Source organism: Echeneis naucrates, chromosome 14, assembly GCF_900963305.1.
Source record: "Echeneis naucrates chromosome 14, fEcheNa1.1, whole genome shotgun sequence".
NCBI classification, from domain to species: Eukaryota; Metazoa; Chordata; class Actinopteri; order Carangiformes; family Echeneidae; genus Echeneis; species Echeneis naucrates.
Genome location: NC_042524.1, coordinates 7241877 through 7269613, shown reverse-complemented (window position 1 = coordinate 7269613; position 27737 = coordinate 7241877). Strand labels below are relative to the sequence as shown.

Below are 27737 nucleotides of genomic sequence, written 5' to 3'. Positions count from 1 at the left end.
TGAAGTTTTATGGTCCCTGTCTGGTTGCTGACTTATGATGGGTTTCACTGTTCCATATCTTGACTTCTGCTACTGCTGTGAAGATTCAAGCTCTGACCCCAGATCAGCACTTAAACACTGTATTCAGACCACTGAGCATTTGTAGGAACAGGAAATGCACACCAGAGACACAGCTCTGAGACAACACTGCCCTCTCATGGCTCACACATGGAGGTGTGACTGACAGAGATGACGTAAGGCAAAGCTGTGTGTGTGTGTGTGTGTGTGTGTGTGTGTGTGTGTGTGTGTGTGTGTGTGTGTGTGTGATCAAGTCTAAGCAGATGCAGAATATTTTGAAATTTGGTTCATAAAGCAGCAGTTAAGAATTGAATAGTTTACTCTTAAAAGATTAGTTAAACTCTGTTTCTGGAAAAACAAACAAACATTATACATTATTGAGGCACACAGATGATTTAGAGAGTTTTTAGAGGGATTTTTTTTATATGGAGAAAAGATTATCTGAACTGTATGGGCCCGAATTCATAAAGAGAAGAGGAATTGTGAATTCACTCACATCATTAATTAATTGTATACTCTATGTCTATAGCTATTGATCAGTCTAATTAATTTACATCTATTGTTTTACGATCCTTCCACAACCTCACATGCACACTAGAGAAAGTGAGATGATAATGTTGTTTCATAATGATATCCCTGGCCTTCCTGTCACAGGAGGACATGGGGTGGTGCTGCTGCCTGTCACTGTCTCACACACACACACACACACACACACACACACACACACACACACACACACACACACACACACACACACACACACACACACGACAGTCCAGCAGTAAGAAAATTGTCTTTGAACATGAGAAAAACATATAAACTTAGTTGGACTGTTTTCAGCAATCAAATCAAACTAAGTTTGCGATTGTGGTCATAATGGGATCATTCCTAAAGGGCATCACTATCAGTGGAAAACATTGACCACACAGCTAATAGCACAGTGTTTTGCTAAAGTAAAACCAGCTAGCCTGTAAAGTCATGCTTTTTCTGTGACACTGAGGCAGCGCCTCAGACTACCTAGTTCCAGAGAGATGAAGAGTGAGAGCTGCAGAAAATATCTTTGAAGGACTTTTCTGGTGTGATGAGGCAAAGATATGGAGTCCTTAGGCAAAGCTCCAAATATCATATCAGGCAAAGACCAAGGCCGGTCAATCACCTGGCTAATATCCATACTGTGGTGGAAAGAGCTGCTTGGAGAGAAGGGGCACAGCTGAGGGAAAAATTAATGCAGCCGCAGCAACACAGAGAGGCCTTCTCCAGAGTGCCTGCAGTCTGACACCGAGGCGACGGCTCACCTTCCAGCACGACAATGGCCTGAACAGCACGCCAAGACAACACTGGAGTGGCGTCAGGACAAGTGTCTAACTGTCCCGGAGCGGCCCAGCCAAAACCCAGTCCAAACCCCGGAGAACGTCCGTGGAGAGGCCTGAAGATGGCAGTTCACAGATGCTGCCCATCCAACCTAACAGAGCCTGACATAATCTGGAAGAAGGAGGAGATAAACTGCCCAAATCCACAAGAGCAAATCTTCTACAGACTCAGAAGGCCCTTCCTCTGTGTACTGAACTGAAGATTCTGTATACTTTTAAAAATGAAGAAGTTACATTCAAAAACGTCTCTTAAGCTGTTTTCACTCTTATTTATTATTTTATGAATTGTTAGCAAAAACACTTTTTAATCTCTTGTTGAGTGACTTATATGTGCATGTGGGTGTGTGAACTGTTCGAACCTCCCAACCCATCGTGGTTTCACTACGTGTCCTCTCAGCACGTAAAGGTCCCTTCACTCTTCCTCCTCTCTGTCACTCTCACACACACACACACACGCGCAAACGCTGTGTGGCAGCCAAAACTAAAAGGTCAACGTCACAACACAGGAAACGTGTGAATGCAGGCAGCCCCCTCTGAATGTGGACCACTGCTGTTTTATTTGTTCTACAATGCACCTTTCGCTTCCCAGCTCTTCACTGTCTGCGTTTCTTCCTTAAGGGTGAGTTTAACATTTACTCTCCGTCTTTTCAAAAACACAAGTTTAATAGAAGCGGTGAATTCTTCTAAATGTCATTGATCAAACAAGCTGTTTGGATTTGGATTTCATTTACTTTGAGCTACTTTCCATCTATAATTTTGCGAATTAAATGAATATATGTGAACGCTTAATTCCTCATATTTGTACCTATGTTTACAGTTAATCTTCGTGTTATTGTATGAACAATAGATAATTAGTTTTCACAATAATTGAGTGTGGTGTATGCATTCATTTAAATCTGATTATTTGATGCTCATGCACTCTGATGTGTACCCTGCCCCCCCCCCCCCCCCCCGCCTTCCTCCCCCTTGTATGCATTTGCAACATTAGAGGGGTTGACACAGTGAAGTCTCAGGGAAAAGACGACTAAGACTTATCTCAGTCACACAGCTTTTTTCCAAGCCGTCCAGCCTGCTGGTTTATCTGCTCCGACACACACCCTCTCACTGGGGAAGTACCCCCCCCCCCCCCCCCTCATCATCTGCACCTCCTCATTTCTGCTGACTCTCTGCTCAGCTTCTCCTCTCTCATCTTCTCGCCTCACCCCTTCTCCGAATGCCTAGTGGCTTCCAGTCATGGAGCAGACGACAGTCACACAACAGTAAGTGTTTCTTTGTCCTCAACTCTACACAGTATGTCACCGATGACCACAAGGGAACTACAGCCAACCGCTCACTTATTTTATTCTGCTTTTTGTGCCTCTGTGATAGTAAAAATGAAACGGGAGCAATTTATAAACCTACTGTTACTCCAGCTCTTCCCAAATTAAATGAATTTTGATTTAATGCGATTAGTGTTGCTGAAGGAATAAATTAAATGCAGAAATATGTGCATTTTTTTCCAAGTGTTCGGACAACTTTATACATTTATTATTATTATTATTATTATTATTATTATTATTAGTGGTGGTTGGCCATATTAGTGTTGTTGTGCTCCTGAGCTGTTAATCTTTCATAAAAGTACCAAACATGCTGTCTGGGAAAATTAAATTAGGTGGATCCATGAATCGAATTAAAGCGCTCAGGAAACTGAAGCATACTAATGGGCCCATTCAAGAAAATTTCTTTCAATATTAAACCTGCATTCGAGTCAGGGGCATGTTTGAGGCTTCACAGGTCATGGTGACTTCATCAACTACCTGTCTGATATTCGTTTCATTAAAACTGTCATGTCAGATCAGAACTGCCCCCCGCCAAAGCATCAGGATCAGCCGTTCAAGAGGGAGAAGTGTCTGGCCTCATGGCAGGAAGTACACACGGCTGGAGGTCAAACAACGTCACTGCAGACGCAGACCTGGTACTCACACAGCCTGGACTGGGCGTCACCACAACAACCGTCACCACCATCACACAGACAGGAGGAGACTGGAGCACCGGCCTGTTTGACATCTGTGGGGACAAGACTACATGTAACACGACCACACAAGGCGCACACACACACTAATCAAAACTTCACAGGTTTTCCTTTTTTTTTTTCTGATTTACATTCATTTGATGTAAGAAGCAGCAAGAAACAGCTCATGAAATTGAAAAGCTTTCTGCTGGAGACCGAATGTTTTGGTCACAGAAAAAACCCTCTCACACAAATTGCGTTGGTGTGCGTCCAAACCTGCAGGTATTCTTGGGGCTCTGGTGCCGTGCTGTTTGGACCTGAGTTTAGCTCACCAGTATGGCGAGTGTCTGTGCCTGCCTCTCTTACCAGGATCCACTTTTGCCCTCAGAGCGGGCATCAGAGAGCGATACAAGATCCGGGTGAGTGTGTGGATTCATAAGCATTTGTAAATGGGAGTTAAAGGTCGGTGCTGTGTGTTAGTGTACCACAAGAGACACCAGCAGCTAGACTCTACAACCCATACCATACATCTAAAACCTAAAAGTGACAGAATATTTACTTACTTACTCCATAATGTTTGTAAAACCAAAGGAAGCTTCTTGCTGCATCGTTTCATCCACGCGTGCGTCTTCTTTGTGTGTTTACGTGTGTGTTTGTTTCTCTACAGGGTAGTGTGTGTGAGGACTGGACCACAGTGTATTGCTGTTACCCTTTTGCTGTCTGTCAGATGATCAGAGAGATGAGGCGGAGGATGAAGACCCAGACGTATCATGTGTCCACTGTCCTCGAGTGCTCCTGAGGAAACTTTAAACAGTAGATTAGGCTTTCCCCTTCACAGTGTCTGAGATTACTGGGATGAACAGCCCAAAGAGTCAGTGCCTGAGGTTGGAGCTTACTTTTAAACACCCTGGAGGATGCCCGGGACTGTAAATCAACCATACAATGCTCAAAAAAGCCTGGAAACGATGAGCTTTGATTCACGGAGTAAACAACAAGAGAAGTCCCAGCAGTCAGGTCTTAACCTTTTTGTAGCAAATAAAACGTCCTCAGGAGTTAAGCGGAAACCAATCATTAAATCGCTGCCGGACGCCTGTTGGGAGGTGTCATGACTGTATTCATAAATAATTAATCACGTTTCGAATTGAGTGAAAAGCAGACAAGCTTCCAAGAAACTGCCGAGCTTTCTTTTATAAAGACCAAAACAAGCCGATACTCCAACTACTGAAACTGTCACGTAAGCTGCTTCATCCAGTCATCTAAATTTGGACGAACATATAATCAATTACTGCTTGTCACGCTTGCTTTGCGGTCACTGAAGTATAATGGAGGTAAACGTAACTTTATTTGTGAAGCTGAAGAACATCTAGTGAACATCTAGATTTCAACACCTCCGTCCAAAAATGTGTCCTTTGTGTGCAAACGAATCTATGAGGATTGCTGACGACAGTTCACTTACTTCTACAGAAAATTCACGAATGAGTACAGATGAGTTAATCTTTATGTGACTTTGGTGAAGCGACCCCTTTAACTGTCTTGCATGCCAAAGGCCACCAGACACATTAATGCGTTCCTCCAGACATGAGGGGAAGATGAAATGAGAAAACTCAAGGCTTTCCAGACCTTGAGGCATAAACGGGGAGTCAACATTAGTGAGAATATCTGCGCATCAAAATAAAAATAAATCAAACGTTGACTCTCACATTTAAAACTAAACTAAAAGAAAGTACAGAAAAGCTGCATATCACTCTAGTTTGCTCTAGGGAGTCATTTTGGGGGTCTCTTTTGTTTGTATTACTGCTTTTGAGATTTCATTTATTTGCGTGGGATGAGATAATTGCATTGGTCCACTTGGTATGCAGGACCGTCCATTTTGACAGTATGGCTGAGCTCAGATTACAGTCCAGAGTTCAAGTACACTCTGATGATGATCGAGTCTTTTTCCATATTTTTTATTATTTCATCCTTCTCTCCCTGAGTTCACCCTCTGGCATTCAATCATACAATTAATCCAGTTCTTCCCTCAGCTTGAAATACCAACCAATAAGAATGAATGTGAACATTTCGTTTGGTACCAAAATAAATAAATAAAGAAAAAAATCAAATGATAGTAATACTCAGTCATGTTTCATAAACAACAGTCTTCAGTGAATTCAGAAATCCTTACAAATCGTCCTTAATCAGTTAAATGTTATTGAAGGCCATTCAAGAGTCAGAATGACAAATAATGCTTTAACAAAGATATCATAGTAATTCAGCAGCACAGCGACACAGATATTAACTCTGCTTATAAAAGCTGCTGGCTTGAGAGAGCATACCTCCTCACTGTGCTCTGCATTATGAGAGGTTTCATCTAACTGTGTCCCTCTGTGAATTCACTGGATACAGGCGACTGAGAGCACATATCATGCTGCTGTGTAGCCATGCAGATCAAAGAAAGAGCAATAAACAGAAAAACATCTTAAAAATTTGCTCACATCATTGTATCAAAACTGACTAAAATGACTCAGTACGGGCTGCAAGCTGTGATGACAGACAGTCATGCTACTTTTGAGTCCTCCCTTTGTAATAAAAAATGCTTATTATTTTCATAGCAACTGTATCACCGGTTCAGGAAGGATCCCCATTAGTTATTATATTAGGCAGAATAATCTTGTGTGCATGAGGTTCCTAGTGTTTTCTAATCAGCCCCGGATTACGGTGGCAACGAGGGCTCAACGCGTTGCAAGAAACACATGCAAACAGAGGAAACGCAAACGAACACAGAAAACATCAAGTTGTCAACCAGTGTGTGGCAAATACAAATAAATCCAGTAGACAATCGTGCTACAAATATTGTATTGAGCTTTCAGGGCCACTGTATGCGATGCATGAACGCTCCTGCTGGTTGTTTGCTTTCTACCTGCCGGGGATTGTTAGCCAACAGGAGCTGCCCTCCGGCACTGCAGGAGAACCTTTCCCTCCCTGTCCAATGACCAAATGTTCAGTACCTCTGGAAAGGTTTTTGCTTTGGTATCAATTACACTATCAATGCCCAATATACACATATCAATATTTACAAATTAGGCATTATAGGTGTCCTCCAAAGTGACTGTCATTAGAAGCATTAAAAGCAAAAGCAGATGCCATTACTTAACATAACGAGCATCCAAGTACTTATTCTGTATTGTACTAATGTACTATATTAACAGTTCTCACAGTGGCCTCTCCTCGGATGTATTGTATTAACACTTCAAGGGAAGACAATGTCAACATGTCACTCAGTGCTTCCCACCTGCCAGCTTGACATGTCCCCACACATCGTAGCTGAATGCTCTGACCTCAGTTGTTAGAGAATTCAATCAGAGTAAATTTCTAAATGTACAAAAGGGGGGAAAAAAAAAAAAAAATTTGGACCACTGAAGCATACAAGCATACAAGTGGTGCTAAAAAACTTCCCTGGTATTTAGAACGACTATATGATATATTAATCTATTATTCATCCAGTCAGGTGGAATTTGTCTATTCAATTTTCTGTTCACACTCCACTCCAAGTCATCTATCAAGATTGACTATAGGTTCTGAATTCTAACAAACTCTAACCCTTTGCGGATAAAGTTTATAGCTATACAATGCTTTCAACCAGACAGATTATATCTGCTATAGGTGAAAAAAATCCAACAGCTTCCACAAAGTCATGACACACTATAGATGAGTCTCACTCTTCTGGAGAAGACTTGCCTTGGTTTTTGTCTATATATATATATATATATATATATATAAAAAACAGCACAGAGAGGAGATGAAAACAACACAGAGGGTGAATATTTAATAGGTTTTATTATTTCCCTGGAAAAGCACAAGTCAGACATGTGCCATCCATGACTAGAAAATGGAAAATCTGTCTGACTGGCTGAGAAAATACAAGGGAACGACATGCCTCACCTCCAATGTATAAAACGACAACAGACACATTACCTTCTATATGAAAACAACAGGCATCCAGGCAGACATGGGAGCAGTCTCATTTTATATAATGGCATTAAACTGGACATGGTGATGGGACTTGCAAATTTGCGTTACCAAAGAAAAAAAAGGAAACAAGCAACCCAGCAACCCCACCAAAACTGGTAAAGTGGCCCATTACCGTATTATTATTGCGAGATTACTGACCAGACATCGAAAACACTAATCCAGACAAATCTAATTGGAGCACCAAGGACTCAATAATATCATAATTTTAGAAGGACTGGGTGATAAAAACCTTGAACCATCTCTGTTTTGTCTAGACAAAGCTCAGAACTAAATGTACCACAACTGAATGAATCAGTTTATAAAACAGAGAGAGAAACAGAAATTCCCTGGGGTGATATTACGCTGTGAAAAGATGAAGAATGGAAACTTGAGAGGGAGAACTTTTGATTCTAACATCACAGGCCGCGCAAACAGCGCAAGTACAGAAAACTAAATTACAAATCATGCTTTCCAATCATTGCTCTATGGCCTTGATTTAAAATGCCCGTTTTATTGTACATCATGATGAATTTGAATTTGTCACAAATGATTCACTACTGAATGTTTTCCCATATGTATGAGACAGTGTGAGAGTGAATATTCCTCTACTGAACCAGATAAACCAGAGTGTCTCCAATGTCCACAGTGAGACCATTGTCAGCCAGAGTGACTCTCTTCTCCTGCAGATTGATGTTGAACACAGATTTATTGGAGATAGGCAGTTTTCCTCGTTCCTCCTGTCCCAGGACGGGTACACGGCGAGGCCCCAGCATGGGGTCCTCGTACCTCATCAGCTTCACTCTCGACATGTCTAGTGGAGGTAAAGGAGGGAGAGTGAGAGGTGGAGTGGGACAGTGTTGTCAGCAAAATGGAAAAAGAAGTCACAGGGAAAATACAGAGGAGAAGGAAAGGATGAGGTGAAGGAGACTGAGGAAAACTGGGCAGAGGGGGGAGGAGCAATAGGAGAGGGATGACAGGAGTACAGTCTACAAAGCAAACTGTGTCACATATTGAACTGCTGTTACATAAAGATAAAGCACTGCAACATTATTCAGTAAAAAAAAAAAAACAAAAAACAAAAAACAACAATCTGACAGCGTGTTTAAAAAAAAAAAGATAAAAGAATTGTGAGCAATAGAGAGCAAATCCTGTGAGAGGGCAGAAAGGCTGATGCTATAATCTCAGAGGAGTGTTTCCTGAAGGTGCTCATGAAAGTGATGATGTGCTGATGGATTTACTTTCACTATTTTTACTCATAATAAATGGCTGTAAATTGTCCCAACAAAAGCATGTAGCTTGTTCTTTCAAGCTCTAATATGATGTCAACCACTTTTTGTGAGTTGACTCGGCAGTAAGAAAGGAATGAATTCATCTTTACGGCGTGTGGACACATTTTATATCAACCACACAAAAAAGCGTGGCCACAATTGCTAACGGGGTTCAAAGAGTGAGCAGTGAGTGTTTTTTGGTCACTGCCAGCCTGGAGCCAGTCTCTTTTCTTGGCCCTGTTCGCAGTGATGGCAGATAGGAAAAAATGTAAAAGGATGGGAAGAAGGACTTGGATCTGTGTTGTACCTTTTTTCTCTGTAAAAAGCTCAAACCCCGTGAACCATGATTCAACTCTTTTGACACAATTTAATCTCAAGCAGGTGAATGTTTGAATCCTTTTGGATTAACAACTTTTTCTTTGTCAACAACTCCGATTTTGGTTTCTCAACCAATTTTGGTGAACGAACCTTTGATGAGTCTGTTGACCTTGGCTAGTCTGCGGATGATGCTGTCTCTGCTGTCCCCCTGTCTGATGTCTACTGCTGTAGAAAACATGCCATTGCATGGCTGAGGGTTGACCAGAGACACACACACTCCAGGCTGGGTAAACAAAGGGGGAAAAAAAAAGCCCAATTACACAATGTGTGTGTTGACTTCAGTTTGAAACAGCTATTGTTTTAATGGACACTAACACTGGGGCTGAAGCACCTATGGAGACAAACATGCACACTCACAAGGCAAATGTGTAAACACTAAAAGTAGATCTGATAAGCTGATAGATGGTCAGTGGAAAACAAACTGGCCTCTAACACAGATTCACACACACAAAGTCTGCTTTGAATGCAGCCAACATGTAGCCAAAAAGCATTTACCTCTGATCTGAAAACACTGAATGGTTTCCCTGGGCAACAGTCCTCCTTCACTTTGTCGTCAGCCTCAGAAGCAAACAAGACATCTATCTGCTCCAACTGTACAGGGGAAGCAGTGTGATGGAGAAAGACAGAAGAGACAAAACCAAACAATGATAATCAGCTGATCAGTCTAGTCTAGTCACACTGTGTGTGTGCGTGTGTGTGAGGTATGTACATGGGCAAAAGCTAGTGTTCTTTGCCATGTTCCTGCAGTGATCAGAGACTTAGCGTCTGGTATATGATGGTATATCAGTGTGAGTGCGCAGAATAAAAGGAAAATTATTCTGTCTTGAATTAAATAGACCAGTTTTTACTGCAAGAAGGAAATAAGGAAATAAGGAAATAACAAATGCCCAAAGAGAACTCTCAAACCACTGACTATATTATCAGCCACCCTGTATCTCAAAAGACACATTTGATGGAGCCTCATTTTCGTTGAATCCCAGTCATAGTGATGTTTTTGAGGTAGGCAATACCTTTTTGGCCCTACATGATACAGAATATTTTATGTACAAATTCATTTTTAGCCAGGATCAATATGAGACAAGGGAATGGATTTGAGCATAACTTTGACATGAATGAAATACAGTTTTTCTTTTTCAATGCTGGTTTTGACAAACATATCTCAGGGTTTTAGTTTTGACTTGGCTAAGCTTCTCTGCAGATTTAAGTATTAAGGGCTTTGCTGACTGACAGCTGAGCTCAGGATTGTCTCGACGGACATTTGCAAAAGTAGCGAAACATTGTTTTTACTGCATGTTAAAGCGGGATACTTGCATAAAGACTAACATAATCAAAGACACCTCTTTAGTTAATTGCTTACATTTGGGAGGAGATAAGATGTGTCTGTCTGCCTGTGTTGCATTAACCTCATCAAATGTAGTTTTAGCAAAACTTTAGCAAAAATGTCACCCCATAATTTATTTGAGGGCTGATGGATCCCAGAACACACCTCAAGAGAATTGGTTAAGTAGACCAGGTTCTCCGTCAGAACTGCCCGCTCATCAAATTCCAGCTCCAGATCCAAAACCCTGGGCCCATTTTTCTCCAGGTTGTCCTGCAATACACAAAACACTTGAATAATTAAAATTGATGAAATAAGTTGATAAATAATCCAAATTCTGCTAAATAAAAAAAAAAGCCAAAACAAACAAACAAACAAACAAAAAAACTATTCAATTTTTATTTGTTTTTCAATTAGCAGTTACAGAGGAAAAAGAGGAACTCCAATATTTCATCCACCTACTAAAGAAAAAAAGCTTTCATGTTACAATTCAGCATTGTGCAGTGTTCATTGTTATGGAGATGTTGCCACCATGAGATTATTAAAAAATAGCTTTGAGAACAAAAGATGCCAAAATAAACCATCAAACAGAGAGAGAAAACAAAAAGCTGATAGACCGGCGTGAGAGACGAACACAAAGCTCATCATGACTATTTATTAGTTTCATTCCGTTTGATCACTGCAGTGAAAACATCAACACCTGAACAAAGCCCAAAACACAGTCGAAAGACGTCACAAATTTTGAACAAGCACAATCTCTCTGATCACTTATTGGCAAGTAGACCTTTAATATTAGACCTTTAATATAATCTGAATCCTTGAATAAGATTTAATTATATATAGAGAGGTTGTTGCTGAAGAGAATATTTATACACACACACACACACACACACACACACACAACACACACACACACACACACACACACCACACACACACACACACACACACACACACACACACACACACACACACACACACACACACACACACACACACACACACACTTTCAATGATGTATGAAATTTTTCAGACACACTGATAAATCCTGTCAAAAGTGTGTTTTGTATTCTTTCAATCAATAAACTCAGAGACAGAGAAGCATAACGCCGATTTCCTTGGAATGTAATATTTTTGGACAAACTGTTCATATTGGCTACAGCTTTGCCATTGTTTGACACGAAAGGGAATTCCAAAATATACACAACTACTGAATACACAGACTCCTATATTTCAACAAAGTTACTAGAGCAGACTTCTGACCAGTCAGAAACAGAACTACACTGTCAGCACCACCTGCTTCGCACATACCTTGATCATTGCTACAAAGGGCATGACTCTCTTCATGTATTTCTTCAGCTCAGGCAGGGCTCCCAACTCACTCGCAATCACTTTGTTGTCTGGCAGGACCCCGTTGTTGTTCTGGACAGGCATCACGAGAGAGACAGGAAAGAAATGAAGCAAACAGGAAGATATCGAAAGATAGCGACATCATAGATTCCAGAGATTTGTGTGTGGGGATAAGAGCAAGCATTACAGTGCATCATTATATTATTGACCTCTGTATTTTTTTATAGCATAAATAACAACAAATATATGCTGAGTTTGAATGTGAGATTGCACGTTTGTTTCTCACCTTGTAGTGTTTGCCAAGCAGGGATAAGGCACTGTGCTGCCACGGAGGGTAGCTCTTAGCTACATAGATGTTGCAGTGAGAAGGCTTGGTTGGGGGCTTTGAGTCTCCTTTCTGATGGCGGAAAACAGTGTAAAAAGGACCATTTCAGTATATTTTCACTTATCCCTTTAGCTCGGGAAACAAGTCTTTGATGGTTCAGTACAGTGAACATATATGTATTGTGGGTAAAACCAACTGGGTGTTTGGATAAGTGCTTTTTCATGCGTGTGTGTGTATGTGAGAGAGATCTTGTACAGCAAAGATGGAAATTTGTGAATTTATTTTACAGCTCCCAGTGACAGCTGTTATGTCTACCCTAGTCCGGATTTATGACTGCACATATTTCCATTAATGAGCCTTTAAGTAACAGCATATCACCACCACAAATCATATATTAGAGAATTAGAAAAGGATTCTTTATTGGTGTATTGTGAAAAGAAAAAACATGAGGGTATTTACGGTGGCCTGTTATACAGTCAGTCATTATTACTTTCATGATGTCTGGCGGCTCCAGCAAAGGGAAGACCGCCATCAGACATTTATTTGCATTAATTTTCCAATAAAATGTATCTGCATTGTCATGCAAGAGGGCAAAAAGATGCTACTACTGTCATAATCAATACAGCTTGCTCTCCCTTTTTCCCAACATCCTATTATCTTGCCTACACAGCACCAAAGCCCTCACAGCATGAGATATCTGTGTTCACAAATCTTTTCAATACTTATTGACTTGCCAAACTGTTAAACAATTCAGTAGCTTCTCTGCTGTGAGAACAAGATACAGTCCATAAGACGATGCCATGGCAGAGCTTCAATAACCCACAACTGGACATGGAACCAGGAGGTGGATACTACTAATCCTTTTTACAAGCACTTTTAAACATAAACTGAGAGAAACCTGTCAAACATATGTTTAATAAAATGTTTCACATGAAAAAGTAAGAGTGCATTCCATACATCTAAGTCCAATTCAATGCTGGTCAAATGCACTGGGGTCACAAAATTGAGTTTTAGTCTCCTGATCTTATGTGTAGATTTTATAATGGATTCAGACCTGACTAAATTCTGCTGAACCAACTTGACTCGACAGGCTCACCTTACCTTGTATTTTTCTTTTTCTGCCCCATTGACAGTTTTGTCACAGATATAATTAGTACACTTAATAATTGATCTAAGACTTGAATTTCATAAAACTATTAAAAAGAGAATAGTAGTTACTTTTGTCATAACAGCAGTGAGGTAAAGAGGCCATGAAGCGTTTGAAAGACGTGAAACAGCCAAACATTTTACCTTGTTTTTTGAAGGAAGCATGTAAGCTTTTAGTCGTAGTCGGAGGTCGTGTGCAGTCTCCATCAGGTATTGAGAGGACCGGATCAGAATCTCATCCACTGGACCCGCCACAGGCCAAGATGCCTTCATCAGAGAACCAGTCTACCAGGAAGAGCAAGAGCAAATGACTGACTGAGGGAGAAAAGAAAAGATCACTGCTCCCATGCCTACAAAAAAATGTAATTCAAGTTTTCAAAGACTTTCCAAACTCAATTCCCACAAATCAAAGTAAATTAGTATAACAACACTAATTCACGTACTTATGAGAACAAATAGGCTATACATGCACACACAACAATGAACAATTAAAAGAAAGAGATGTTTGGATGTCTCAATTCAGGTGGATGACTCACTGTGGTATATTGCTTTCTCAGCTCAGGAAAACAATATGTTGCGTAAATTGAGCAAGAGACAGTGACTTATTTTTGAGTTGCGAGCTACAAGCTGAGAGAGTTCTTATTTACACGTATTTACTTGAAATATTAAACAATTTTTTTGGTCAAAAATAAACAAAATAAAGTACATTCAATAACCTTTGCTCATCCATGTTATCAAAAAAAATTTCAAGACTTAAATATTTTTATCCCCCAAACATATAAACAGGGATTTCCTTGTTTGAGGCCCACCAGAGGTTTTAAATCCTAATAACCTGCACAGCCAGTGGCCACTGCACCTTCATAAAAAAATCAAGTACACACGTGGGCATGTGTACAAAACACACACTGTTGTGTGTACCTCTGTTCCCAATGAGGGCGTTTTTAGTGCGTGTTGGTGAACACATCAACGGAGAAGTGGCGAGTTGTGGGGCTTTTGTTGTTGCTAAGCAACAACTGAAAAACCCCCTCTACAGTGTAGCAGAACTCTTTCATATTCATCAATTTGAGTGTTAAAAATATTCTCGCTCTGTGTGCTGTGGGGAATGTGTGCATTCCTTTCATAGCGATGAAACGCAGAAGCCCCCGGTGTGAGGGCTCCTGGTGGACAAATACATCAGCAGAGGGAATAAACGTGTGCTAGCCATTTCACACAGACACAGAGCAGTGGGATCAGCAGCACTGCAAAGCTACATGAAGCCTGTATGTCTTCTCACCTTGCTGATCCCCAGAGTAATCATGTAAAACAACACATAGTTTAAATGTCTCTTTTGATTGTATATTGGTTTATACAAGGGAGATAAACTCAAAAAGACAAAAATAAAGAGGATGAAAGTTGGATTTTAATTCACAGTCAAAACATGAAATCACCAGTGTGATGTCAAATCCACTTGTTTCTTACCTTGCCCAGCAGACCCCAAGTGTATTCACAAAGGTGGGGGCAGATAGGGGCTAGCAGCAGAGTTTGTCTCTCTATGAACTGGAAGACAAGGTCTCTGTGCATGCCCTCAATAGCCAGCTCACGGTACTTATCTTTGGCTGCCTGTATACACAGACAAAACAGTTTAGAAAAAAAGATTTAGAAAGCCCATCGTCATTCAAATGTTTAAATCTAATTTTCTGCACTATCCCATGTCATATTCTAATTCAGTAAAGAAGAAGCTCAGAGTAGGATCCAGATCTTTAGTCGTGTTACTGTTAAATCTGTTAAATTGGTCTGTCACATCATCACACAATATGAGAATGAAAACCTTGCTTGTCTTTAAGGTATAAGATGATTAAAACAACACTGGACAACATTTTTCTACACTCTATTTACCTGGAACTCGAAGAAGCCACTCTTTAGAGCCTCCTTGTACATCATCCTGTCGTAATGTTGCTCTGTCTTCAAGATGCCTGCATTCATCTCACTAGAAAGAACACAAAACCTTTTCAATCTGTCAGCAAAGCCACTTGTGTGCCTCTGTCTTGTCGCCCAGAATTTAAAAGGTCAGGTTCTTCCAAGGGAATCTAAACTCGGGAGAATTGGGCTCCATGTAGTTGCCTGGTATCATTTGTTGGCTTGTTAGTGCCAACTGACTGCAGTGCATCGTGTGTTTACTTCAAAAGAATGTTTGCTCATCACAGACAAGAGCTGAAAATAGATTTATCCAACTATCAAGCAGGTCATTAAAAGGAATCCACAACAAAGGTGCACATGTGCCAAGTCAATGGAAAATGAGGCAATTGTCTCCCATTACTCCTGAAATGTCTTAAACTCCTTTTTCATGTCAGACTTTTCTCTAGTGCACAGAAGCATCAAGTGCTGCTTCTCGGCAGGTTCAGGGTAAAATATAGATAAATTCAACTCTTTTGTTTTTATAAACAACTATGTTGTGATTTAGACATTAATAGCAATTAGGAGTTCACATTAAGGGTCTTAGTTTTACAGTCAGTTTTTCCTTATTTGCCACTTAATATATGAATTAAATTCAGCTGTTTTGACTATCTCCATGATTTATAAACACTTAATCCTGCTTGATAAGAATTATGTCTATGGACTATGTAAATGATTCACGGAATCACTTTTAAATGAATTTACCTGGCAAAGACTCGATCATTGAAGGTATCAGCTGGTCCTGTCCTCAGGTTGTTCTGGTTGGCAATCATCTCTTTCACCCACTCCACCCAGGTGTAGAGGCGCAGGATGCCAGCATCAGCCATGGTTTCTACAAAGTTGGCATCTTCTACTGTATCGCCAGCATCAGCAAGAGCCAGGCGCATACCTGAGGGTGGAAATCAAGGGGTAAACAAAACAAAACAGGAAGAGCAGTGCAGTATAGCATGGTTACAGGTGATGCTCATAAGCAACATTTCAGTCTCTCTCTTTTCTCCAGTGCATTTGGGATTTGCTCACATTAAATATCCAAATATTTTGGTCGCAATTTCCTTTCTTTACATACATTAACTTAGCTTTTCATTTCTGCTCTGCAAAACTCTGACAGCCAGGTGAAGTTCACAGACTTAGCGGAAAACTCCACAGTCTGGGAAAACTTCAAATACCCAGCAGACATCACTCCCAGCTCTTAGACAGAAAGTCAACTTAAAAAGTCTATCTCCTGTCAGGCTATGAAGTTCTTTACTCCCATGGTGGGGCAGGTTCTACAGAAAACAACAGACACATCTATCCATTATTCAGCTTTTTCAGAACTTAAAAAAAAAAAACAATACAAGTGTGATGAATATCAGCACTAATCTGTGTAGCATCCAGAAACAGATGACAGAAAATTAAATGATTATAGTTATAGGAAGATGACAAAAATATTTGATTTTAAAGTTGACACTACAAATACATGATAATCATGACTGCTTAACCATCTCTTACAATAAAGCTGTTGGGCATTAATTGGTTGCTTCAGGTTGAGAGATCATATTAAATATGTTCTGCTTTACTGGTTCCATTTAAAGCACACATAATAAATTACCATAATGAAATTCATTGCTTACAGGGCAGCATTAGCGAGCCCACACATACAATAGCTCATGGCACCCAATATCAACACAGCCATCTTTCTGAGGATGGGATTTTTCTAATTATCTTCACAGGGGGATAAAAGATGTTCGTAGTATAATCAAGTGAAATGGCCCATGCACTTCAAAAAGACATTTTGATCTGGTTTAAATCTACTAAATGTATACCTGATGTGTTTCTCTGTTTCCACAAAACATTACAAAGATATTTAAAGTAAAGTAAGGAAAACATAAGATAGATGACTTGGGGGTGAGATAAATCAAGAAAAATTACTGTACCGTCTGCTGAGAACTTGTCAATGGCTTGGGTGAGAGTGAGGAAGTTTCCAGTTGATTTGGACATCTGGTGAGTAGAAAAACAGATGTTAGCAGCCAGAGCCTTTCAAGCGTGCCCACCCACAGAAATTCATTACAAAACATTAGGTCAAAGGCTGTCGGTTTAAATCTATAGCCAAAAAAAAAAACAAACAAAAAATAAAAAGCAAAACAAATGAAAAACAAGCACAAACAGTGATTCAACATTTTAAACCATCTAACAAGTAAATTACTGACACATGAGATGTTTTGAGATTTTATGTTTGTCAGTATGCAATCAAACCAGACAAAGACTATTTCAGATGTGGCCACACCTTTTCTTCTGGAACTGTTGTTTTAATGATAAATAGTTGTATTTACATGTTTTTTTTAAAAAGCATACTGTGTCCGATTATTTCCTGTTGATATAACTGTTGATATTTGACACACCTTTTCAGAGTTAAGGAGCAGATGTCCATTGGCTCTCACTGCTTGTGGCCATTTCCCACTGTAGTGGAGACAGAAAGTTCTCATTAGCGTAATTTTCACCACCATCATTATCTACTTAGCTATTCACTTTTTAAAATTCATTGTAAATGCAATACCTTTTTGCAGGATAGGCAACAAGTTTGAAATTTTTACCATGAATTTTTAGCTATCAGTTAGTTTGCAATAATGTTAATTTGGCCACCAGGATTTTGTACAAAAAAAACCAACAAAACAACAAAAAAAAAAAAAAAACAAAACAAAACAAAACAAAACCAAATCACCGTAAATATTGTTTTCACATCAACACAGCTCTGATCAAAATACTGCTTGAGGTTTATGATTAAATTCAGATTTGATCCAAGACCCTTCTGCTTGTCTAAAAGACCTTGAATAATCTTGCCCCAGAATACGTCAGGGAAATGTTAATGTGTTTTACCTTGGCTAGGCCCCTCGGGTCCTCAGAAGAAGATCTACTAGTTATACCTTGCCCAAGACTGAAAACATGGGAACTCTGTGTGCCTGCTGTCCTGATTCACAAGCTGTGGAAAAGTCTCCTGTGAGTCAGGCAAACTCTGCTCAGTTTTTTTTTAAATGAAAGGTAATGGTCTTTTTTTCAAAGGGTGACTGTGGCTGAATTATTACAGATACTTTTTTCTGCTTTCTGGCTTGTAATTTTGCTTCACTCAGTTCTTTCAAGCTGTTATTCTTTAGTAAAGCACTTTATTGCCTGGGTTTAAAACGGTGCCAACTGACAATGTTACTATGGAGTCAAAAATACAAGGGGTGCCTGGTAGAAACCAATTAAATACTGAACAACCAAGTAGAGTCCGATAAAGTGTCCTATTGTCACCTTCGGGGAGTGTTAGTGGGTTTATTTTAACATTGTTGGACCCCAGTTAGCAGTCTCTCTACAGTCTTGCTATTCTAAGATAAGGGGTTGCTCCCAGGAGTGAATTCTCTTTGTATTAAATCGTTGTAAGCGGTTGAATGTGTGTATTGGCCGGAAATGTTTTCCTTAGATCTGAAAACAGCTGATTGTTGCTGATTATGTTTCATACTGAAAATTTTGCCCCTTATTTATTTGCTCGTGTCCTTTGTTCAGGTCAGTCAGGTTGACATACTCACCTGTCTTTGGGCCACATAGCCACATGGTTGTACAAGTAGTATGATAAGTGGTTGGGAACCAGGTCTTTGCCAGAAACACGGACATCAACGGGGTACCAGTACTCAAATTCCCTCCTCAGCTTCTGTAGATGCTCTTTAGGGATGTCTGTCTTGGGGAAAGGAGACGTCTTAAAGAAGATAAAATCCCACACCTCTCTGGTCATCTGCTCAGGTCTGCCAAAGAGAAAAGGATGCTCAATGTCAGAATGAAGCGATTTAAAAGCTTGAATGTGACCTTGTTTTAGTGTCATCTTGCGCTTCAGTTGTTGAAGAGGATGAAATGTGATGCGTTAAAAAAAATTATGAAATAGAAACTCTGAAAAGCAGCATTTTTCATTGAGTGCATGTTATAATTACTTAGTTTATTGTTTTCATGGATGAATACAGTGCAAACAATGATTTAATTCAGTTATTTAATCAGTTTTTAATGAAGCATATCAGTGCTGTTGTTTGAATGCAAAAAGAGAACGAAAATAGAAGGCAAAAATAAATTGATAAAAATTGAGAGAACAGACCAATTAGGATTAATAATTTTTATTCTCGTGTCTAAGCATGTGTGTGTGTTTGTCCATACTTGATGCCCAGTGGTGAGGCTCCTTGTCCATTGAGCACACCTCCTTGGAGAAGGTGGGCCACAGTGTAGTAAGCCATGTAGATGGTGGAGTCTGATAGTGACTCAATCAGCCACTGCTCATCCCAAGGCAGCCGCGTTCCTATGGTAACCAGGCAATGTGCACACATACAGACACAATTTACAATCAGAAAATCCAGTGAGAATAAGGCACACACATAATCATGCAAAGGAAAGTGACAGAGACACAAAATTAGGAAGAAAGACAATAATTTTCTTTTCTGTATTGACAGAATCTTTTGTTGCATTAGCCGTCTTGTCACGCTGGTTACAAGCTGGTGCCATGAAAAACACCAACACAATGGAATAAGTCCCAGGGCTTAGTGGGTAAGCCTTCGCAAACAACAGATGAGATGTAAATCTTTATTGCCAGATGAATTATACTCCACCAAACTACAAGTGCCAAACCTGATTTTACAGACAACAGCATTTTTTTTTTCTTCCTGAGCAATTAATTTGCATAATGAGGTCAGAACTAAATTAAATGTGAACTTTCGATTATAATAAATTAAAATTATTTTGGTGTTACAGAACATATATAACCATACATACCTCTACTATATCACTAGAGACTGAAATATATAGTATTCTTATATACTTATTTTTAAAACCATTAGGCACTGGGTTTACAGTACATATACTCACTGGGGTACCATCTGTGTATGGCTCATACATTTTTCTTTATGAAATGTCATAAAATACATTTTATACAACTATTAGACACATTGATCGAAAGAGGACTTCATCTACATATACACATTTAAACTTTCAGTGTATGAACTATATAAATATTTTTTATAGCTGAAGTTGAAGGAATTGCCATGGCCTACTCCTTAAACTAAAATCAACACATTAGCCTGTTCATCTGGTCTGCCTGTGCTTCAGATTCAGAAATGTAGGGGAGATTATTACAGTAGGAGTATACAAAAGGCCTTGATTGTTCTACACTGTACTGTTGGCCCGATAGCCTTCAGTCTACATATATTCTTGTACTGTATGAGTAGAAAAGACTGCTGCTAGGTGTTTTGGTATTATTAGTCCTCTGTCTCCATCTATAGACCATTACAATAACCTCATAGACCTCAGCCATATGCCTGATGAAGAAATCTTTGGGTCCAGTTCATCTCTGAAAGGGCGGAGAATTTACATTGAATACATGAAATGAGGTTTTGAAAAAGCCAGAGAAGAGAGTGGCGTAAAAAGTGTAAGTAAAATCCATGCTGTATGGGCCAGCCAAAATGAATATTCACTGTGGTCCTAACAGACACAGCAGAAGAAAACACTCACCAAGTCCATAGGTCCGAGAGCAGGCGTGCTCCTGTAACCAGGCTAAAGTTGCCTCAAAGTTTCTCCTGGTCTCATCACAAAATCTGTAGTGTGCAAATTTACGGACATGTACACAAAATGTAGTGGGTGCAATCATGTATCCTTTTATATCAATCAATAAAATCTGAATACTGAAAAATTACATACAGCATAGAAGTTATTGACTTACGTTTCCAAAGACTTGAGGGCTTCGTTGGCTTGCTGCTTCCACTCAGCATCACCATAGTCCAAATACCTGAAAACCATAGCATTAAAACAGAGCTGAATTCATTTTTTAAAATCAAAAGATTCTGATGATGATAGTTCAGGTGTAACTCACCACTGGTCACAGAGAGCCACTACGCACTCATCGGCTGAGCGTGACATCACCTGTTTTTCTGGCTCCATGTAGATCATAGCCTCACCCTGTGACAGAGCCAGTGTCATTCAACATAAAATATAACTACATGTCACTATCACACATTGCATATAAACTTAAAACACTCTTCAACAATATAAAAACAAAAACAAACATAAAAAAAAAATATATATATATATATATATATCACGTCATACTTGAATACACAGCACTTTAGAATTAGAAACAGGTAATGTCTCACCCTCTCCACCATCATCTTCTGGATGGGCTTCTTGACGTCCTGGACCTTCTGTCCCCTGTAGCCATCAACCAGCATGATCTAAGACAGGGACATGCAAACATAGCATTTACACTCATGCATTTCTTTTCCAATTCTGGCAGCTCTGCAAACAACTGAGCCATGTCACTACAGTGTATTCTTCAGTCACTTCATCTTAACTTGTTGGGCTGTTGCATGAAGGTTACAGATTGTACAACTGTTGGGTACAATAGTAAAAGCAATAATAGTTAAGGCAGCTGATTTTGCACCTTTTAACATTACTAACATCATAATGTTAAAAAAAAAAAAAAAAAAAAAAAAAAAAAAAAAAAAAAAAAGGCAAATTTATACCTGAAAATAAAGCCCTGTTGGGGTGTCTTTTTTCCCCCACTAGTAGGCAGAACTTAGCTATGTCAGGGCAACACATAGCTAATAGCTAGCTGATGAATAATTTAGTCTCGCCATAAGGTATAAATCTCTTGATTTGGGTCTGAGAAATAAATCATACAGACTTGAAACCTTCAGTTGAATCCACAGGGGTTTGAAAAGGGGCTGCATTTTGCTGGCTTATGTAGCTTTTTTTGGCTCATTAACCACTAAGTCGACTCACCCCTTCATAAAATCCTTTCAGGTAGACTCTCTCCTTGGCCTCTGCCAGCTTCTCCTTGTCATTCTGGCTCTGGATTTTCAGCTCATCACACACCAGAGGTGCAGACAGGTTCCCGTAGCCGGGGATCTCTATGATAGGAACCTGACATGCACACACATTTAAAAAAAAAAAAAAAAAAAAAAGCACACATGAGGCTGCGTTTAGCAACTCTGCATTTTCTTTTCAAATGTATTTCTTTTACACAAGAACTGATGAGTTATATGAAACCTGACTGAAATCAAACTGGCTTTAGCAGGTCAGCTTACCGGCTCAAAAGGCAACACCATTTTGTCTTCAATTCCATACTTTTCTCGCAGAGCCTAAGAAGAAATTAAATTATCAACAATGGCATTAATAAAATTCAAAAATGTATGCTGTTGAACAATGAATGCCTCTTTAAATGGTTACGTTTCTGTGTTTAGGAAGCAGAGGATTTAATCTCAATGTCAGAAAATAGCATGACACACTAATTTAACAGAACAACCTGTTAAAACATCGAATTTGATTGCTTTCCAAATTGTACTAGTGGTTTTATTTATTTATTTATTAAAATTGTATTTATTTTTTTCCCCATTTCTTCCCTCACAAAGAATTAGTTTGAGGTGTTAGGCCTCCCTGAATGACTGCATAATAGACCTTTGACTCCACCTTTGTTACCTCACCTGTTTCTTTTTGATGTCCCTGAGAGCAGCGATGTCATCAGGAGCGTCAGAAGGAACACTGGTAACCACTCCAGTACCTGAAGGAAATGTTAACAGGCAAAATGAACGCATAAAATGTATTCATGCTAATAAGGTACTTAAGTTTCTCTGTGATGCTGCAACTTACATTACATAAATTCAAAGCTGCAAAATATCTACTGGTTCCACGGATCTCTAACCCTGCCCAGCAGCTGCACTAAACTAATAAATTGAGAAGGGAGAAATAACTCGTGAACCTCATTTGGAAAGTGATAAATGTTGATCCTGCTTCCTCCTTGAGAGGAGATATTTGTTCCTAATGAAATTCTGACATTTCAATTTAGTCTAATTAAGGCTTTTTACACCACCACCACCCCCAAAAGCAATTAATAAAAAGATCCATCTGGACAGAAATTCAATCAGATAAACTACACCCCTTAAGCATGATGACCCTGGTGAGTACACAGTATTGACTTCTACAGACAAATGAAGGGCTCGAGGACAATTATATTAATTTTATTTATCCCTCTGTTGTTTTCTCTACATCCTGACTCATACCTTTGTCCTCCTTGATGGTGAGCATGGGCAGAGCGTAGATAATCTTATAGGAGGTTAGAGGAGCACTAAGAGCACAGCCAAGGATATCCTGCACAAAAGAAAATATGAGGCTGACTTGTTGTATTCATGTAATACATTGCCAACCTACCTCACCATATGTATAATTGCCCCTTGAGGAGGGGTTAACAGAATGTTAGCACAGCAGAGTCAAATCACTTTTAAAGCTGATTCAGTAAACTTATTGGCAAAGAAATGCTAACACATCATTTAGGTTCATCATTATGATAAAACTTAAAAAAAGAACAACAACAACAACAATAAACAACAAGAAAGTTGTTGCAGCATATTAATGCCATAGCCATCAAACCTTGCCAAACTGGTTTGCAGTTTTTCCAGTTGAAGCCACAGGGGTTTGAAAAGAGGCTGCATTTTGCTGGCTTATGTAACTTTTTTAATATCAGATTAGACAATCATATAGCTTTATATGAATAAGACACAGAATTAGTACCTGTCCCAGTATTTCCATGATGACGGGCACCACTCCATTCTCTTTGGTGAAGCCTTGGTAAGACATGTTCCTAGCTGACCTACTGGTACAGATGAAAATGTCTCCACTCGTTGTCTCAAAGGCGACATATTTCATGTCTGGCCTCACCCAGCAGTTGGTCTGACCGAACATAGTCTCTGGTCTCAGAGTGGCAGCCACCAGGAAGATGTTTTTACCTTTCATGCCGCTGTGGGGAAGACCGCAATAACACTTTACTTCTGTCTGGAATCTAGGTGCAAGTACTGGTAATGCTAATGTTTGTAATTTGTTACCTGCTGTAGAATACTTTGGACTTGAATTTGGCTGTGTATGGTTCAACTATCTTCATCTTGATGAGAGTGTACTCCTGAGGTCCAACTCCCTGTAGATTAGGGAAATAGGTTAAAAAAAAAAAAAAAAAAAAAAAAAAAAATGGAAACAGGGCTCAGTTCCCTCTAAACTGAAGGTCAAAGAGCAAAGGATTTTTTATTTTTTGCTGATTTATAAAATAAATGAACATATCCAAAATTGAAGGTGGAGGACTTTCCTCATTCCCAGTAAACAGCAGAAACAGAAAAGAAGCTAAGTCAAATAAATATAGCCATGTGTATTATATGTGAGGTGCAAGTTAGAGCGACGGGAATCAAAAGTATGACGACATTGTAATGACAGTTTAATTAAATGTTTTCAATACTAGACACAAATAATCATAAGCACATCAGAGTTCTGTTTTGTTTTTGGTTTTTTTTTTGGTTTTTTTACAACTAATACATTATTTTATTGAGCTGAGTAGTGTACCTCTCCCGTCTGCCTGTCATGGTCCATGCATGGCTGCCCATCCTTGGGGGAGTAGATGGTGTACCTGCAAAAATCAGTGACATTGCACAGGTAAAAGAAAATTCATACTGCAAAATTTATTTTAAGTGCAGCAGACCAAAGGCAAACATTAAGGTTTTCAACTACCCATGTCGTCAGTTTGCATTTAACCAGTTGAATGAAGTTACACTAGTCCACCGGTATCACTTCCCACCAATTAACTGATATAGACAGCAACAAAGATATTGTTCATACATTCCAGTACTCGAATGAAAAAAAAAATAGCATACTTCTAAAGTCACCTCACCTTTTGCCAAACTTGATCTTTTTTCTTTCTTTCAGTGTCACAAACTGCCACCTGACAAAGGAGTCATAGAAGGGGTTCACATCCGTGGTGATGAAAGAACGCCTCCAGTCCACCTGTGAAATAACATGGCCAATGGACTTAGGCAAAAATTTATACAAATTCTTTTTTTCTTTTTTTTAATAATCATCCTCATGGCCTTCTGACGAGTCTAGTTTAGGCGTCAAAGAAAAAAATAACTGTGTGCATATCCCATGAGTTAACTAGTGTGTTAACACATTTTATTCTTATATATTTAGCTGCATCATGTACAAGAACTGCACAACAACTGACTGCAATGCAGTAGAGCAAACATATATTTGTGTTCTGCTCTATAAATGGTCAGACACAGGCAGATTAAATACAGAAAGAGAGAGATGTTTCCTTTTGTTAGTTTGTTATATTTACTCACCTTGACACCCATCCGTTTCAGATCATGAACAGCCAGAGGAGGGAAGTATTCCAGCCAGTGTTCAGCGTTGGCAAAGCTTGCAATCTCCTGGTTATTCAGGCCCAAAGATCTCATAATGTCCCACTGGAAAGTGGAGGATCCAGCTTTGGCCACTGCTTTACTCTAACACAAAAAAAACAAAAATTTTTTTGTGAATGGTTTTATGTGGGTAAGAAAGCAGAGAACAACTCAGAAAATATGGGTTAGAAAAACAACCCTGTATCTTTGATACTAAGACTTCAAGTCATACAACTCATATACAAAACATTTTAAGGAGTTATGGCCATCTTACATTTTCTGCACTTGAATTAGAGGAGAAAGAGTTAAGATACCTTTTAGATAAAAAAAAAAAAAACAAAAAAAAAAAAAACTTAACAACACCTTCTTTTTTAATTGACAAACCATGGACAAAAATGTTTTTTCATATCTATTTGGAAAATGCCCCCAATCTGTACTGTCAGTTCCTAACCTTCTTGCCCTTTGCTTTGTCCTTGATGATGATTTCATCAGATGTCTTTGGCACTTCCTTTTCTTCTTCCTCCTCATCTGGAAACTGCGGAGGGTTTCCATACAGCTCCATCTCTCTCTTCAGCTTGTCTGCACAGGCCTAATGAATACAATATAGATGTATGAATACCAGACACAGGAAGAAAGACACCATGTGACAGGGTTAAAGACAGTAAGTTGTGAGCAGGAAATAACTATACCTTGATTGACTAAAGTAACAGTAAAAGTGGAGTATGCATGTTATTTTGTTCCACACAGAGACACTGAGAAAGAACTTAGTTGTATTTACAACCTATTGTGCACGTTGAGCTGGAAGACTTTTAGATCATAGGTCATAAAGTTGTCAATAAGCATCCCATTGTTGTTATAAAGCAACATCAACAATTACCATATTTAAAATTACATCTGTATCACTTCAATTACACAATCAGCACTTGTGGTGGACCTAAAAAAAAAAACAAAAAAATGCACTTACTTTGATTGGCATTCCTGTGCAATGCAGACCAAAGGGGAAGAGACATTTCTTCCCTCGCAAAGACTGATAACCAACAGCAAACTGTAACAAAAAAGATTAGAGACCAGTGATCATAAGGTGAATACACGCATCTCTACTATTCGTCATACACAGATAGACAAAATTATTATTACTATCAGTGTTCATCTCTGTCTGTGTGTAATTTTACCTCACACTTTGACAAGCTGAATGTGTGGCCAAGATGTAACCTGCCATTCATGTAAGGGTAGGGAAAGGTGACAAAGTACTTGTTTTTGCTGGAAAGAAAAAGAAATGGACCAAAGTGAGCTTGTATTTACAAGAAAAACATAGGATAAGCTCACTCTGCACCACACAATTTAACATCAGGGCTTTATCAACACTGTCAAGACATGTTTCTACAGCATCATGAACATAATAACTACATTGCCTACAATAACTAATGTTGACTACTGAATTAATTGCACAAATAGATGTGTCATGCAGAAACTGCTCCGACTACAATAGTCTCTATGAAATATTTATTTCATAAGTCATTTTGCAATTGCACTGGCAACTTGTCCGGGGTGTACCCCGTCCTTGCCCAGAGTGAGCTGGGATTGACTGCAGCACTTCCCTGAGACCCGGAAAAAAAGAAGCAGTAGAAGATGGATGGATGGATCTTGCAAATGCATACAGGACAATTCCTGGTTCAAGTGTGTCACAGATCCTCCCAAACATATCAGACACCTCTTCCTCATTATATTAACATTAGGCATGTACTCACTTTGTGCTTTCCCCAACTGTTGTGGGGGCATCATGCTCAAATGTCCTCTCCCTCTGCCACTTCTCCTGAATTTCTAGCTCAATCTTCCTCAGAAAGTCCAACTTTGCTGTTCCTTTCCGCTCCTACATTAACGCACAACATTTGACTTATTGAAGAAACAGTGATTGCAAGGAAGTGAAACAAAAAAAGAATTTAAAAAAATATATCACATAACAGCAAAAAACACATTTTCAATTTTACAAAAGAGTACGATATCAAATAATGTCTTCAAACAATAAAACAGAAACATCAGGTCCAGCTTTCAAGTTTATTTATGCAGCTGCCTCGACTACTAGCTTTCTAGCTAAGTTAGCTAATGGCTACATTAATTTAATATTGTGATAAAACGTTGCTGTTGCCTTTGAACCCACGTCGACCACCGTAAACTGCAGATAGTTAAAGAACTCGACTTACCGTCATTTTGACCTAAAGTAGCAGTTCTTTGCTAATTTATACTTTAACCAGTTTGCAGTTTGACAGTGAATCCCACGCCACCGGTGTGTCTGGCTGACGACACCTCTGTCAGACTCTCGCAGTGTTTTCTGGGAAATGTATTCCGCGCAACTTTTGTACGTGTCGTGGCGTTCGCTATTTCACAAATAAAAAAAAATATCGTGGCCACACGTCACT

General features: G+C 39.3%; 2 protein-coding genes across 3 annotated transcripts; one reads left to right on the top strand and one right to left on the bottom strand.

Moving 5' to 3' along the window:
- Positions 1-1929: 1929 nt before the first annotated feature.
- On the top strand, positions 1930-6132 carry plac8l1 (PLAC8 like 1). Of its 2 annotated transcripts, XM_029519583.1 has the most exons (5): positions 1965-2046; positions 2649-2686; positions 3261-3493; positions 3700-3836; positions 4085-6132. In XM_029519583.1, exons 2-5 carry the CDS (start codon positions 2661-2663, stop codon positions 4214-4216), a joined length of 528 nt encoding a protein of 175 aa, XP_029375443.1. In that variant the 5' UTR covers positions 1965-2046; positions 2649-2660; the 3' UTR covers positions 4217-6132. The 2 variants fall into 2 exon arrangements, with proteins under 2 accessions (XP_029375444.1, XP_029375443.1); XM_029519584.1 differs by lacking the exon at positions 2649-2686 and having other exon boundaries at positions 1930-2046.
- Positions 6133-7214: 1082 nt separating this feature from the next.
- lars1b (leucyl-tRNA synthetase 1b) lies at positions 7215-27644 on the bottom strand. The gene is made up of 32 exons (XM_029518960.1): positions 27522-27644; positions 27069-27190; positions 26493-26580; positions 26285-26365; positions 25772-25909; positions 25264-25425; positions 24816-24928; positions 24491-24554; positions 23986-24074; positions 23675-23900; positions 23167-23254; positions 22591-22667; positions 22195-22248; positions 21890-22030; positions 21262-21339; positions 20982-21067; positions 20832-20897; positions 20624-20706; positions 19280-19418; positions 18667-18879; positions 17503-17560; positions 17038-17101; positions 15830-16013; positions 15068-15158; positions 14651-14791; positions 13337-13477; positions 12008-12118; positions 11683-11793; positions 10540-10644; positions 9549-9644; positions 9144-9276; positions 7215-8218 (listed from the first exon to the last, which is right to left on the bottom strand). Exons 1-32 carry the CDS (start codon positions 27525-27527, stop codon positions 8013-8015), a joined length of 3555 nt encoding a protein of 1184 aa, XP_029374820.1. The 5' UTR covers positions 27528-27644; the 3' UTR covers positions 7215-8012.
- Between the last annotated feature and the right edge of the window lie 93 nt (positions 27645-27737).

Excerpts from the sequence above, each read along its gene's own strand:
- plac8l1 (XM_029519583.1), top strand. The coding sequence starts at position 2,661 with ATGGAGCAGACGACAGTCACACAACA. Across the intron at positions 2,687-3,260 it reads CAGACGACAGTCACACAACA|ATCAGAACTGCCCCCCGCCA; the intron begins GTAAGTGTTTCT and ends CTGTCATGTCAG. Across the intron at positions 3,837-4,084 it reads GAGAGCGATACAAGATCCGG|GGTAGTGTGTGTGAGGACTG; the intron begins GTGAGTGTGTGG and ends GTTTCTCTACAG.
- lars1b (XM_029518960.1), bottom strand. Across the intron at positions 21,068-21,261 it reads AGAAGATGATGGTGGAGAGG|GGTGAGGCTATGATCTACAT; the intron begins GTGAGACATTAC and ends GCTCTGTCACAG. Across the intron at positions 15,159-15,829 it reads AATGATCGAGTCTTTGCCAG|TGAGATGAATGCAGGCATCT; the intron begins GTAAATTCATTT and ends TGTTCTTTCTAG.